Source organism: Balaenoptera musculus, chromosome 1, assembly GCF_009873245.2.
Source record: "Balaenoptera musculus isolate JJ_BM4_2016_0621 chromosome 1, mBalMus1.pri.v3, whole genome shotgun sequence".
Classification (NCBI taxonomy): Eukaryota; Metazoa; Chordata; class Mammalia; order Artiodactyla; family Balaenopteridae; genus Balaenoptera; species Balaenoptera musculus.
In genome coordinates this window covers 115,773,841-115,789,006 of record NC_045785.1, presented here as the reverse complement: position 1 = coordinate 115,789,006, position 15,166 = coordinate 115,773,841, and the positions used below count along the sequence as shown (strand labels likewise).

The 15,166-nt window shown below is 37.8% G+C and overlaps 1 protein-coding gene across 1 annotated transcript; it reads right to left on the bottom strand.

Annotated features, from left to right (window-relative positions):
- Positions 1-6,242: 6,242 nt before the first annotated feature.
- Positions 6,243-14,433, bottom strand: MNDA (myeloid cell nuclear differentiation antigen). Its single transcript, XM_036870190.1, is given in 9 exon segments — positions 6,243-6,302; positions 7,022-7,210; positions 8,599-8,879; positions 8,882-9,020; positions 10,133-10,321; positions 11,420-11,541; positions 12,236-12,344; positions 12,346-12,448; positions 14,369-14,433. Coding segments are annotated over 9 exon segments (1,257 nt in total).
- Positions 14,434-15,166: the final 733 nt, after the last annotated feature.

Here is a 15,166-nt window from a genome sequence, read left to right as displayed (position 1 = left end):
CATTAGCAGGGAGGCTGCCTAAAATCATAAGGCCACAGACACCCCAAAACACACCACCAGACGTGGACGTGCCCACCAGAAAGACAAGATTCAACCTCATCCACCAGAACACAGGCAATAGTCCCCTCTACCAGGAAGCCTACACAACCCACTGAACCAACCTTACCCACTGGGGACAGATACCAAAAACAACGGGAACTATGAACCTGCAGCCTGTGAAAAAGAGACCCCAAACACAGTAAGATAAGCAAAATGAGACGACAGAAAAACACACAGCAGATGAAGGAGCAGGGTCAAAACACACCAGACCTAACAAATGAAGAGGAAATAGGCAGTCTACCTGAGAAAGAATTCAGAATAATGATAGTAAAGATGATCCAAAATCTTGGAAATAGAATAGACAAAATGCAAGAAACATTTAACAAGGACGTAGAAGAACTAAAGAGGAACCAAGCAACGATGAAAAACACAATAAATGAAATTAAAAATACTCTAGATGGGATCAATAGCAGAATAACTGAGGCAGAAGAAAGGATAAGTGACCTGGAAGATAAAATGGTGGAAATAACTACTGCAGAGCAGGATAAAGAAAAAAGAATGAAAAGAACTGAGGACAGTCTCAGAGACCTCTGGGACAACATTAAACGCACCAATATTGGAATTATAGGGGTCCCAGAAGAAGAAGAGAAAAAGAAAGGGACTGAGAAAATATTTGAAGAGATTATAGTTGAAAACTTCCCTAATATGGGAAAGGAAATAGTTAATCAAGTCCTGGAAGCACAGAGAGTCCCATACAGGATAAACCCAAGGAGAAACACGCCAAGACACATATTAATCAAACTGTCAAAAATTAAATATAAAGAAAACATATTAAAAGCAGCAAGGGAAAAACAGCAAATAACACACAAGGGAATCCCCATAAGGTTAACAGCTGATCTTTCAGCAGAAACTCTGCAAGCCAGAAGGGAGTGGCAGGATATACTTAAAGTGATGAAGGAGAAAAACCTACAACCAAGATTACTCTACCCAGCAAGGATCTCATTCAGATGTGATGGAGAAATTAAAACCTTTTCAGACAAGCAAAAGCTGAGAGAGTTCAGCACCACCAAACCAGCTTTACAACAAATGCTAAAGGAACTTCTCTAGGCAAGAAACACAAGAGAAGGAAAACACCTACAATAACAAACCCAAAACATTTAAGAAAATGGGAATAGGAACATACATATCGATAATTACCTTGAATGTAAATGGATTAAATGCTCCCACCAAAAGACACAGACTGGCTGAATGGATACAAAAACAAGACCCATATATATGCTGTCTACAAGAGACCCACTTCAGACCTAGAGACACATACAGACTGAAAGTGAGGGGATGGAAAAAGATATTCCATGCAAATGGAAATCAAAAGAAAGCTGGAGTAGCAATTCTCATATCAGACAAAATAGACTTTAAAATAAAGAATATTATAAGAGACAAAGAAGGACACTATATAATGATCAAGGGATCGATCCAAGAAGAAGATATAACAATAGTAAATATTTATGCACCCAACATAGGAGCACCTCAATACATAAGGCAAATACTAACAGCCATAAAAGGGGAAATTGACAGCAACACAATCATAGTAGGGGACTTTAACACCCCACTTTCACCAATGGACAGATCATCCAAAATGATGTTAGCCACAGCAATCAGAGTAGACAAAGAAATAAAAGGAATCCAAATCGGAAAAGAAGAATTAAATCTGTCACTGTTTGCAGATGACATGATACTATACATAGAGAATCCTAAAGATGCTACCAGAAAACTCCTAGAGCTAATCAATGAATTTGGTAAAGTAGCAGGATACAAAATTAATGCTCAGAAATCTCTTGCATATCTATACACTAATGATGAAAAATCTGAAAGTGAAATTAAGAAAACACTCCCGTTTACCATTGCAACAAAAAGAATAAAATATCTAGGAATAAACCTACCTAAGGAGACAAAAGACCTGTATGCAGAAAATTATAAGACACTGATGAAAGAAATTAAAGATGATACAAATAGATGGAAAGATATACCAGGTTCCTGGATTGGAAGAATCAACATTGTGAAAATGACTCTACTATCCAAAGCAATCTACAGATTCAATGCAATCCCTATCAAACTACCACTGGCATTTTTCACAGAACTAGAACAAAAAATTTCACAATTTGTATGGAAACACAAAAGACCCCGAATAGCCAAAGCAATCTTGAGAACGAAAAATGGAGCTGGGGGAATCAGGCTCCCTGACTTCAGACTATATTACAAAGCTACAGTAATCAAGAGAGTTTGGTACTGGCACAAAAACAGAAATATAGATCAATGGAACAGGATAGAAAGCCCAGAGATAAACCCACGCAAATATGGTCACCTTATCTATGATAAAGGAGGCAAGCATATACAGTGGAGAAAAGACAGCCTCTTCAATAAGTGGTGCTGGGAAAATTGGACAGATACATGTAAAAGTATGAAATTAGAACACTCCCTGACACCATGCACAAAAATAAACTCAAAATGGATTAAAGACCTAAGTGTAAGACCAGACACTATCAAACTCTTAGAGGAAAACATAGGCAGAACATTCTATGACGTACATCACAGCAAGATTCTTTTTGACCCAGCTCCTAGAGAAATGGAAATAAGAACAAAAATAAACAAATGGGACCTAATGAAACTTAAAAGCTTTTGCACAGCAAAGGAAACCATAAACAAGACCAAAAGACAACCATCAGAATGGGAGAAAATATTTGCAAGTGAAGCAACAGACAAAGGATCAATCTCCAAGATTTACAAGCAGCTCATGCAGCTCAATAACAAAAAAAACGAACAACCCAATCCAAAAATGGGCAGAAGACCTAAATAGACATTTCTCCAAAGAAGATATACAGATGGCCTACAGACACATGAAAGAATGCTCAACATCATTAATCATTAGAGAAATGCAAATCAAAACTACAATGAGATATCATCTCACACCGGTCAGAATGGCCATCATCAAAAAATCTAGAAACAATAAATGCTGGAGAGGGTGTGGAGAAAAGGGAACTCTCTTGCACTGTTGGTGGGAATGTAAATTGATACAGCCACTATGGAGAACAGTATGGAGGTTCCTTAAAAAACTACAAATAGAACTACCATACGACCCAGCAATCCCACTACTGGGCATATACCCTGAGAAAACCATAGTTCAAAAAGAGTCATGTACCAAAATGTTCATTGCAGCTCTATTTACAATAGCCAGGACATGGAAGCAACCTAAATGTCCATCGACAGGTGAATGGAATAAGAAGATGTGGCACATATATACAATGGAATATTACTCAGCCATAAAAAGAAATGAAATGGAGGTATTTGTAATGAGGTGGATGGAGTTAGAGTCTGTTATACAGAGTGAAGTAAGTCAGAAAGAGAAAAACAAATACAGTATGCTAACACATATATACGGAATCTAAGGAAAAAAAAAAAAAAAAAGGCCAGGAGGAACCTGGGGGAAAGACGGGAATAAAGACACAGACCTACTAGAGAATGGACTTGAGGATAGGGGGGGGGGGTGGGGTGAGATGTGACAGGGTGAGAGAGTGTCATGGACATATATACACTACCAAATGTAAAATAGATAGCTAGTGGGAAGCAGCCGCATAGCACAGGGAGATCAGCTCGGTGCTTTGTGACCACCTAGAGGGGTGGGATGGGGAGGGTGGGAGGGAGGGAGATGCAAGAGGGAAGAGATATGGGAACATATTGTATATGTATAACTGATTTACTTTGTTATAAAGCAGATGCTAACACACCATTGTAAGGCAATTATACTTCAATAAAGATGTTTAAAAAAAAAAAATTTGTATGGAAACAAAAAAGACCCTGAATAGCTGAAACAATCTTGAGAAAGAAGAACAGGGCTGAAGGAATCACTCTCCCTGACTTCAATAAAAGTTAAGTTTAAAAAAAGACAGGAGATAAGTGCTGGGAGTATTTTGAGAAAAGTGTACTGTTAGTAGGAATTTAAATTACTTCAGCCACTTTGGAAAACAGTATGGATGTTTCTCAAAAAATTAAAAATAAAAGTACATTATGATCCAGCAATCCTACTTCTGGGTATATATCTGAAGGAAGTGAAATCACTGTCTCAAAGATATATCTGCACTCCTATGTTCATTACATTATTATTCCCTGTAGTCGAAAGGGTTGAAGCAATACAATTGCCCATCCATATATGGGTATGTACACACACACACACACACACACACACAATGAAATATTACTCAGTCATGAAATGAGAAAGAAGAAAATCCTGCCATTTGTGACAAGGTGGATGGACTTTAATGGGATTATGCTTAGTGAAATAAGTCAGACAGAGAAAGACAAACACTGTATGATCTCACTTAAAGGTGGAATCTAAAATAAACAAACTCACAGGATAGATTGGTAGCTGTCATGGACAAGGGCTTGGGAAAAATGGGAAAATGTTAGTCAAAGAGTATGACATTCCAGGTATAAGAGGAATAAATTCTGGAGATATAATGTACTGCATGGTGAGTATAGTTAACAATACTATATTATATACTTGAAAGTTTTTAAGAGAGTGTCTCTTAAATACCATCACCAAAAAAAGGTAATTATGTGATGTGATGAAAGTGTTAACTAATCTTATTATGGTGATCATTTCTCAAGATACAATGGTATCAGATAATCCCATTGTACATAACTCATATATAACACAATGCTATATGTCAATTATATCTCAACAAAGCTGGAAAAAACCAACAACTCAGATACTATCTTTTTCCTGAAGTAGGTTGAGGCTTGGTTTTAGGCTTTGTTAGGAAGGTTCTAGAGTAGTTGCTAGTCTACTGTATGAAGTTCACTCCTAATTAACAACTTCTTAATTTTGTTAGTTTGATGCCCAGGTGCTAAATATGTGTCTCTATTTTGGCAGCATTCAACGTTGCCTGCACTGTTTGCTCTCTTGTTCTTCTGTTCTGTTCTCAAACTCCTAGGGGCTGCTCCGTGGTGGACCTCATTTTATCTCACCCTCTTTATGTGCAACCCAGGCCTCAGTCAATGAGCCCTCTGTGTAGCTCTCTTCTCTCCATATTCCAGCTAGTTAGGTACCATGAAAACTAATATTTACCCCTTCACCCGGTGTGACTGTCATGCTCTACTTTGACACCTGCTCACTGGCCTGCAATCAGGAAATCCTCCAAGGTAGAGATCTTGGGCAATTATAAAGCTTATGTTCTGAGTTTTCCTTCTCTCAGGGATTTTATTCTTGTGCCACTGGTTGTTTGAAGACTGAAAACTCTCACCTCATGTTATTTTATTGAGTAATATTGCTGCTTATGGTGGTAAGCTACTCTGCAATCACCAGAAACAGAAGTCGATAGCTATATTTTAAATATTGATGTTAGATATTTAATTTTTTAGGTGATATTTACTGTCACTTAGAATAGATTTGATTCACTATTCATTACTTTTTGCTCATTGCATGTCCCTATGTGGGGTCTGGAATCCACATATTTAAGATGTGAGAATAATTAGATAGAGTTGGAAAACTAATAATGAGTGTACCTACAAATCAGAGAAATGGGACTAGATATTCCACACCAGCTAGGGATAGGGAAGCTTCTTGCAAGTATTGGTATCTTTGTGTCAATCACCAATGGTGCCTCCTCCGGAGAAACCAATTACACAAATATTCCCCTTCTGGGGGATTTAGTTGCAGAAAATAACTCTTTGTGTAGACCAAATAAACCTTGCCCCAAGGCACAGGGTTTATAGATTTGAACATGGGCTGTTGGACCAAACTGAATCACCTTAGGCTGGCCCTGGTTAGGGCCTTGTCCTTTGGAAATCACATTCAGAATGTAGACCCTAATGTTGATGAGGCTCTGTGTGGCCCCCTCCCGGCCCGTATTGCTCATAGTGCACAAATCAACTACCTGCAAGTGGCTCACTTCTGCAATAAAGAGACCATATCCAGTACTTTTGGAGAACGATGATCTTCAAAAAAGAAAATTTTATTTTTTTACATGATGAACATTTTAGATAATAAGTAAATTTTATAAAAGAAAGTAACCTAATCCACAGCTCAGGTATAAAAAGCTCTTAATGTGCTGGGCTATGTCTACTGAATCTATTGTTTAAATATGTCTCAACTTTAAGAATATCAGTATTATAGCCACCTGAAGATTTAAAGGGGGAGGCTCTCCTCTTCAACTTTCAGAATTAAATGAAAACTGGTTGGTCCTTCCTATCTTCTTAGTCTTGATGACCTTGAAGGAGAGATAAGAAAGACACAATGAGATCCTAGCAGTTGACATTAAGTTCTGCTCATTTTTCTCCCTTCCCCCACACTTCATGTCCTAATAGTCTCCCATAGTCTCATCTCTCATAATCTTTCACATCTACTGAATTTCAGAACTCATTATGCTGTTTCACACCTTTGAGGACACGCATGTGTCATTTTCTTGGCTTAGAACTCTTTCCAATGTCTTTACTTTGCTGAGAAAAAATAGTATCTAATGCAGATTAATTTCTCACTTTGTGTCGGGCAGTGAGATAATGTATATGTATTGTCTCACTTAGCTTTTAACCAACCCTATGAGATAGAGACTTTGACCCTTTTGGAGGACCAATTAAGCTGTTTCTCCAATACCAGCCAACTAGTGAGTGCTGAAGCCAGGATTCAAATCAGGTCAGTCCCATTCAAAGCCCTGCTCTTGACCACTATGTGAAATTATTCCCCTGCCCTCCTAATGTCTTCAAATATTTTATTATTTAGCACTAGTATCAAATCCTTTTGAAATCTATATGAATGTCATTTTCTCACATCCTTTAAAAAATCCTCCACTTACAAACGAACACAAGAACATTGTGTTTTCCTCCCACCTGCTAGACTCTATATGTAAGAATATAGAAACTGGTACTCTCAAAACCCAGACAAAATTATTTGCCTTTCCGGAAAACTAATGTTTCTCCATCCAGCTTCCACCTGGATGAAGCTGTGATTTCCACATGTGAGTTTCAGCTTCTGGTCAATTGTTCTCAGTTGAAAGCAGAAAAGTCGAAGTTTGTCTCCTTCCTCACACTTGATAATGTGCCGTTTTCCATTCCCCACAACATCCATCTTTCCTGTATTATCCTGTATTTCATAGATTATGTTCTTCTTATTTACTTTATTCTGCAACAGAAATTTCATATTCAGTGCCTGAAAATATAGTAACCTCCATATGTATGAGAAAGACCCTTGTGACACAGTAAACACAAGTTATAAAAAAGCAGTTATAGGCACAGGTATGCATATGGCTTTGGCAAGGTCTTCTCTGAGAACTTTCTTTTCATTATCTTGATTTTTTATTTTTGCCTTTCTTGTTCTAGATGTTTTCTATCTGGCAATTCTAGAACAGTGAGTTTTCTTCCTATTTTCTACTGCTTCCACCTTAAGGGCAGCTTTGTTTCCTTAAAACAACTGGAATCAGAATTCCCTGATGGACATTTTTGGCTCCTCTCCTTATGCAGAAATGAATGAACATTGACTATAACTTTTCATTTAATAGATTATAAAAAATCTATATAACAGGTTAGGTTCTGGTAACTCACTAATTTTTTTCTCTACCTTCTCCATTTATTCACTCTTCTCCAATATCTTATTTCCATTGATGTAGTTCTCACAATTCACACTCTATATGTCTCACTCATGTAAGCTATGACTCATCAATTCTATAATTGCATTTATAGGCATGGTCTCAAAGATAGTGTAAGAAAGTAATGGAGGTAAATTAAGGGGCTATCTTAGGAGACACTTATACAGGTTTATGAAGCAGTCAATTATATAAGATGTAAGATGAGTTCATAGAAGTCTGTAAATTTTAGGGGGGATTTAAGGTATCATACTCTCTAGTACCCTGAATTTGGAAATTGACGTATCAGTAAAACTCTCTATGCCTTTTTTTTTGATAAATAAGGGAATTAGATTACCATATTTTCCAAATACCATGCAATACGATATTTCTTCAATTAGTTGTTCATGAATAACTGATTAAATGAATGAATAATCTAGAGGAGACAGCACTGAATTGTTATATCATTTGCCTAACTGTTGAATGTATATGCATTCAGGAGAATACAAGCCAATCTCTTTATTACTCTGGATGCATGTCGCAACCAGAATTCAATCTGAGTAAGGCAATCCATTCTTCAAAATAAAAAGAAAGTGATGAATTTGCGGTGGAGCTCTGAGATAAAATTATTAGAATGTGCATATTGATTTATACCCTGCACAGTCCTTGTTCATGGTGTCTGAGACCAGGTAATTATAACTGGAGAAATGACAAGGTTTCTTGGTGAATCTTTTCAAGGACTTGCTTGGAGGTATCTTGGGTAGAAGAATGCTAACAGGCCACCCAATCCCATTTCCTGTTATGTGGCAGACTTGACCACCTATCTCTAGTCAAGAAAGAGAACTGAGAACTGAGTTCCAATATTCAGTCAGTAAGCAGAGCTTGGCAAGTGAAGACATTCAATTTCAGACACTGATCGAGAAAATGAAAAACAATTTTAAGAGATTACCTGATATAACATAAACAACTCATACATAAATGTTCCCGACGCTTGCTTGAGAAGACTATCCATCTTGGGAGTTTCTTTTGCTCTTTTTACAATGCTGTTTGGAACTTCAGACTTTTGATCAAGACCAACTTCAGACACAGATGATGCTTTGTTTATCTCCAGGATTCCTCTGCATTCAAAGTAATCTGATATGGTAATGACCTTCTGCTTTGTGAATTTCTCTTTAAGGTTGGTGTTAAAAACCTTCACTTGGAAAAACTGACTTGCAGTAACCACTGTACATGAAACATTGTGTTTTTCCCCCCTTCTGGTGACTCATATTCAAATGGCTCTGCTGCTTTCAGTACCATCATTGTCATTGGGCCCTTTTGCAGAACACTTCTCCTGGCAGCTACTTTACTTTGGACCTGCGTTTTCTGGTTCTGTGTTGGACAGAAACAGGAAAATAAACTTACAAGTTTGAGCAGGGAACACAAAGTCTCTTTCTCTGAGTGAAACCTCAGTCATAACATTGGGCCACACAACCTTCCTAGATATTTGGACCTGAAGTCAGGCTAGAAAGGAAGTGCTTAATGGAAAGGAAACAGTAATGAACTGGTAAAGCTTAGTATAAGGTAGCAGACAACAGGAATAGAAGTTAGACTATCCATTATAAACAGAATAATCTCTCTTAATTAAAGCATGATCCTCAGCAAGAGCAACACAGAGCCATGGAGGATGAGAACATTGTCATGAAACATTTGAGGGATAGATTAAAATATAATAATAAATTCAAATATGTCTTCTACTCACTTAAACGACTAAAGAAAATAAAAAGAGTAAAAAAATAACTAAGATAGCATTGCAAACAGAGAACGGTGCCTACCACAAACCACAAACATTAAGGGTTTTCAAGTATCACTAGAGTACCCGGGGCCATTGTGAGGATTCAAACTATTGCCTCTTCCGAAGAAATAATAGTCTGCTACAAGTAGTGAGAAAGACATGTAGTGGCTCAGAATTCCCTGTTCTAAACTGGCTCAAATAAAAGATATTTGATTAGAACCATGTCCTCTTCGGTGTATCCACAGTATTTCTCAGTGGCTTGGATGCTAACAGAAAAACAGAGGACAGGTTTGTTTGCCTCTAATCTCCTTTCTCCACAGTGGCCTGATTTGATTGAGTTGCAGCAGAATACTTTCATAATGGGAGAGTTGCCTGATCTGTAATAGGAAGTATGGGAGGCAAGCGGGGGGGGGAGGGGGGTGTCATGTATTCATGAAAGATGGAGTCAAGCTATCTACCTCCACAGACCAGAAGTTCTTAGACTGGTCTGACCTGGGATATTACACATGGTGATCACCTGTAAATGATTGGACTTTACCTGGATATGGCTTCTCATCAATGTGACCAATTTACCATGACAAAAGAAACACCTTTGCCAAAGCAAGTTAATCAATAACAATAGTTATATACAGACTAACAATAGTCACTGTGAAATGCACCTGTTACTGACTTGAGGAAAACTTGGAAAAGAGAAACAGGAAATGTGTACCTCAGGTAGGTGAGTGGAGGATGGAGTTGATGATCAGGCCTCGGGAGGTGGAGGAAGGCCCACGGTTGTGGGTGTGTTGGTTACTGAAGGGTACAGAGGCTGAATCTGCTCCGGAGATGCCTTATTCCTTTTTGTTCCAGTCTCCTCTTCAGTTTGTTTTTTTTCTTTTCTGAAAGTAGTTTGATTTCTCTGTTAATGGTTTTCAGTATTAAAAGAAGCAGAACATATTTTCATTACATTGTAGTAGGTTCTATTTATATGAAATATGATGTCTTTGAAAACTCCAAGTAGTTCCAACCCACCACCAAAAGAGATGGCTGGGGACTTCCCTGGTGGTGCAATGGTTAGGAATCTGCCTGCCAATGCAGGGGACCCGGGTTCGAGCCCTGGGAAGATCCCACATGCCGCGGAGCAACTAAGCCTGTGCGCCTACTGAGCCTGTGCTCTAGAGCTTGCGCTCTAGAGCCTGCGAGCCACAACTACTGAAGCCCCCGCACCTAGAGCCTGTGCTCCACAAGGAGAGAAGCTACTGCAAAAAGAAGCCCATGTACCACAATGAAGAGTAGCCCCTGCTCGCTGCAACTAGAGAAAGCCTGAGTGCAGCAACGAAGACCCAACGCAGCCAAAAATAAAATAAATAAATTTATATATACGAAAAAAAAAGAGATGGCCGGTAGGTAAGAATGGACATATAGTTGCATTATAAAAGGGATGGTTGATTCACACAGACATGTTACTACTCCAATCACCTCTGTGTCATAATGGGAAGAGCACTGTTCCTAGAATTAGAAAATCTAGGTTTATGTAAGCACGAGCAAGATGTGTTTTCAATCCAACAGTTAACATCATCTTTATAATGAGGATGATGTTACCATATCTATGTCACTTAAATGTTTACTGTATTTTTATAGTGCCTCACTCTTTTCCTGTCAAAAAGATGATCCATAATTCCTCAATTTGGTAAATCTGAACTGTTGGAATATTAATAAGGAACCAAGTGCCTTAGCAGAGTTCCTTCTGTGGGACTACAAGCTTACTTGAACCATAGGATTCTTCTCTACTCTCCTAGGTGTCAGAGCACTACTTGTGGTAGGTGCCGGTGTAGCAGAGCCTGTTTCTTTCTGATTTCTCTTTTTTGCTGAATTTTTCCTTTTTTGTCTTAGTTTGTAACTGATATAAAAACAGAGACTCAATAAACCCAGAGCAGCTGTTTGAAGAGAGCTGAAGCAGTTTCAGTGTTATTTCCCCTCAGCTCCTGCTTGTGGGTCTAGGTGTGCTTTTGTCTACCTCTACTGCATTCACCATCCTGGCTGCAAGGGGGCCAATAGTAGTAACACAGGCAGGGAGACTGTCTTCTGCTTCCTCAATTGTTTTTGTATTGACTCCCTGTGCAGTGTTCCTCCTGTCCTCTGGATTCCCATGTACCTCAGTTAAACCCTTTCCCTACCCTGTTCTCCTATCATGTCCTTTAATAAAACCCAAGGTTTCCATGATGCTGACTGCTTGCTCATGTTATTTAAAAGATCTGTTAAAATTACAGAAGCCAGTGAAAGCAACTATGATACAAGTTGATGAGGTGACAAAATGGTGATATTGGTCTTTGGATTTTTAAAAATTTTCATTTTGCCTGGTGATTTTACAAAAGTTCTTCACATCACAAAGAGGTAGTTTTTTATGTTAAGTACTGCTCCATCTTTATTACTAGAAGGAATAATAACCATGGAGCAAATAGTCTTAATAGAACAGACACATTAATTGGTTAAAGGTAAATGTTATTTTAAATAAACCACAAATCTTAAATTATTATTTTGTCATTTTCTAACATCTCTAATGTACTGCAAGTTTCAACTTCTCATCCATTTCCTCTTTCTTTCATTTTTTATCCTTACCCTAAATACAACCTCCAACATACAGACACTTTCCTTTATAGGAAAAGGGTTGCCCTACATTGTCAAACCTGTTGGCTGCTGCAGTACTAACACTTTCATGGCCAATGAGTCAAAAATTGGGAAAATAATATATTAAATATGACTAAGGTGTTGTACTAGTTAAGATTGGGGAGGGCCAGAGAAGAGCGACTGTGGGTGGGATCTTCTGCATTACCTTTTAGCTTCTCCTTTCTAAGTTCTTTTACAAGGTCTTTAAATGTTTCTATGTCTTCTAACACATCTATTAGTTTGTTGACAGAGGTATCACCTGGGAATTTTTTTTCCCATCACATCAGCAGTCTGAATTTTGTTGTATTTATCTTGCTTTTTTCTAGTCAGTTTTAAATCCTGGGCCAGTATGTGTATGTGTATGTGACAAAGAGGTACTCTTCACTACCAAGTGTGTCATTTGGAAAATGTGCTGAGAGCTGCTGCTTTAGGAAGACTTAAATTTTTTTTCCTTATTAATGATGCTAGTTGAGTTGGATCAGGGGTGGGTATGGTAGAAGGATGCCTGGAAACAGGACATTTTTACAGTGTTTAAAATATGGGCTGTATAGTGTCAAAGTCCGTGGTGCTCCTCCCATCCTTCATTAGGGCTAGAGCCTGGCCGTGAAGGTCTGTGGTTGGGTCCTGACTCCTCCCACACCCACTGTTACTGAAGTGACTGATGTGCAAAATAGGCTGCAGCCTCTCACCTTATATAAATATCCTTCTGCCACAGCACTACAGTTGCATGCTGGGTACCTGCCTTTATCCACTTTGCTCTTCCTTTAGTCCGTTCTCATTAGCATCATCTCTCCTTGGGGCTTGGACCACGTCCTTTGTGCCCATATCACTGTCCCTTTGCTGGACTTTTTTAAATTGGGGTATAGTTGCTTTACAATGTTGTGTTAGTTTCTGCTGTAAAACGAAGTGAATCAGCTATATGTATATATATATCCCCTCCCTCTTGGACCCCCCCCACCCCCATCCCACCCATCTAGGTCACCACAGAATACCAGCTGAGCTCCTGCGCTATACAACAGGTTCCCATTAGTTATCTCTTTTACACATGGTATTGTGTATATGTCAATTCCAATCTCCCAATTCATCCCACCCCCCTTTCTCCCCACTGTGTCCACACATCCATTCTCTACGTGTGTCTCTATTCCTGCCCTGCAAACAGGTTCATCAGTATCATTTTTTTAGATTCCACATATATGCGTTAATATACAATATTTGTTTTTTTCTTTCTGACTTACTTCACTCTGTATAACTTGCTGGACTTTTACCTGCTCTCTAATGCAGAATTACAGCATTTATTGTCTGGGGTTATTTAATAGTTGGCTTGAATTTCTTCCTTCCAGACTTAATCTCTCTAATAAGTTATTTTCATAGATCAAGTTATCTCTATAAACTACATTTCTACCCCACTTGAAATCCTTCAATAGTTCCCCATTTTCTTTATGAACAATTCCTTATCCTTAGCCTAGTTAGGAAGGCCTTGAAAAATCTGACTCTTTCTTACTTTTCCCACTTTCTATTTTTCATATTTAAGCTCCAGAACTTTATAGCATATCTTGCTGTTCCAGACCCTCTCATGAAATATATTTCCGATTTTTTTTTTGAAAAGTAGATCTAGGGAGTACATGGTCTTCATGAAACTATTCAAATTTAAAAGTCTGCCAACTTATACAATATGCAGAGGTACTCAGCCTGAATCCAATCATCTGGAAACCCTTACATAGGATATTTTGCATATAGTATCCTAAACTCTGATATAATACAGCTTATGAGAATCACTATTTGTGAAAAATGACACTTCTATCATTTTTTTCTCCAATACCTTCCCCCAACACATTGACTCAGGAAATAGAATATGAGTGTTAAGACCTCAGACTTCGGAGTTCAGGAGATTTGGCTCCTGGAACATAAGAGTTTGGCTATATAGTTCAATGAATACAATTAGAATATAAATGATTGATTTGTAAGATTAGATTGAAAACTCTCCCACAGGAGATAGGTTGAGATTAAGAAATAGAAAATAGAAAAGAAAATGTAAAACATGTCAGAATACAGGTTGAAATCCCCATGTTATTAGTTGCAGAAAACTAAAAAGAAAATTAGGAAGTATTTGAAGAAATAATGGGATAAACTTCTTGGAATTAAAATAACATGAACATCTTCTGATTGATCAGGCCAATAAAATATTGAATAGGAGAGTGAAGGAAAAAATCCACACCAAGACATGCCATAGATAAACTGAAAAATATCCAGAAACAAGATCAATTTGACAGCTTCCAGAGAAAAACTGTAGATCACTCACAAAGGTTCAAAATTAGATTCTCGGCAGCAAAACTGCATGGAGTATAGTGTCTGTAACCAATCCATATCTGTACTTTTGAAACTTCCCAGAAACGTGAAACCAAAATTGTATGTGTAAATTTGGTGACAAAATTTATCAGAAAAGTACCTGATGTGAGATGGCAGGAGTCTGTGTAATATTTTTTAAAAATTCCACTTTAGTGTGAATGTTCATATGTCTTCCTCCTGAAATAGTAGTGCATTTGAGATGAGAGGCAGGACTTAGACCTGACTGGGCCATGTATGGAATACACTATGTATGGTGTGTGCCTTAAATAGTCTTTCTTAAGTCACTCGACTTCTGAACTCCAAACCCTGGTGACCTCAAGGGTTTCAGAGAGGTGTTGCAAGCATAAATTGAAGGAAAAATAATTTTGAAACAGGAATTTTATATTTAGCTAAAACAGCTCTTTAAACGTGATGGTCTATAGATGATCCTCTGAAAATGACCAACAAAATTAACCAGAAGATTTGCAACACAAAGACACCTACCAAGCACTCTTTTGGGAATAGTATTAAACAAGAAAGTAAAGAAATGGGGTAAAAAATGCTGCAGGCTAAAAAGCAAAAGGGAACAAGATATTAAGTATTTTAATGTTTTAAAAATAAATGCAGTCTTGTCTGGAGAGAAACAAAACAGGAAGTAGGTCAACATGTTGACATGATGGTAAGGAGAAATGTTTATATGAGTGTCCACTAAGTTACTTGTTCTTTTTTTTTTTTTGTAAATTTATTTTATTTATTTATTTATTTATTTATT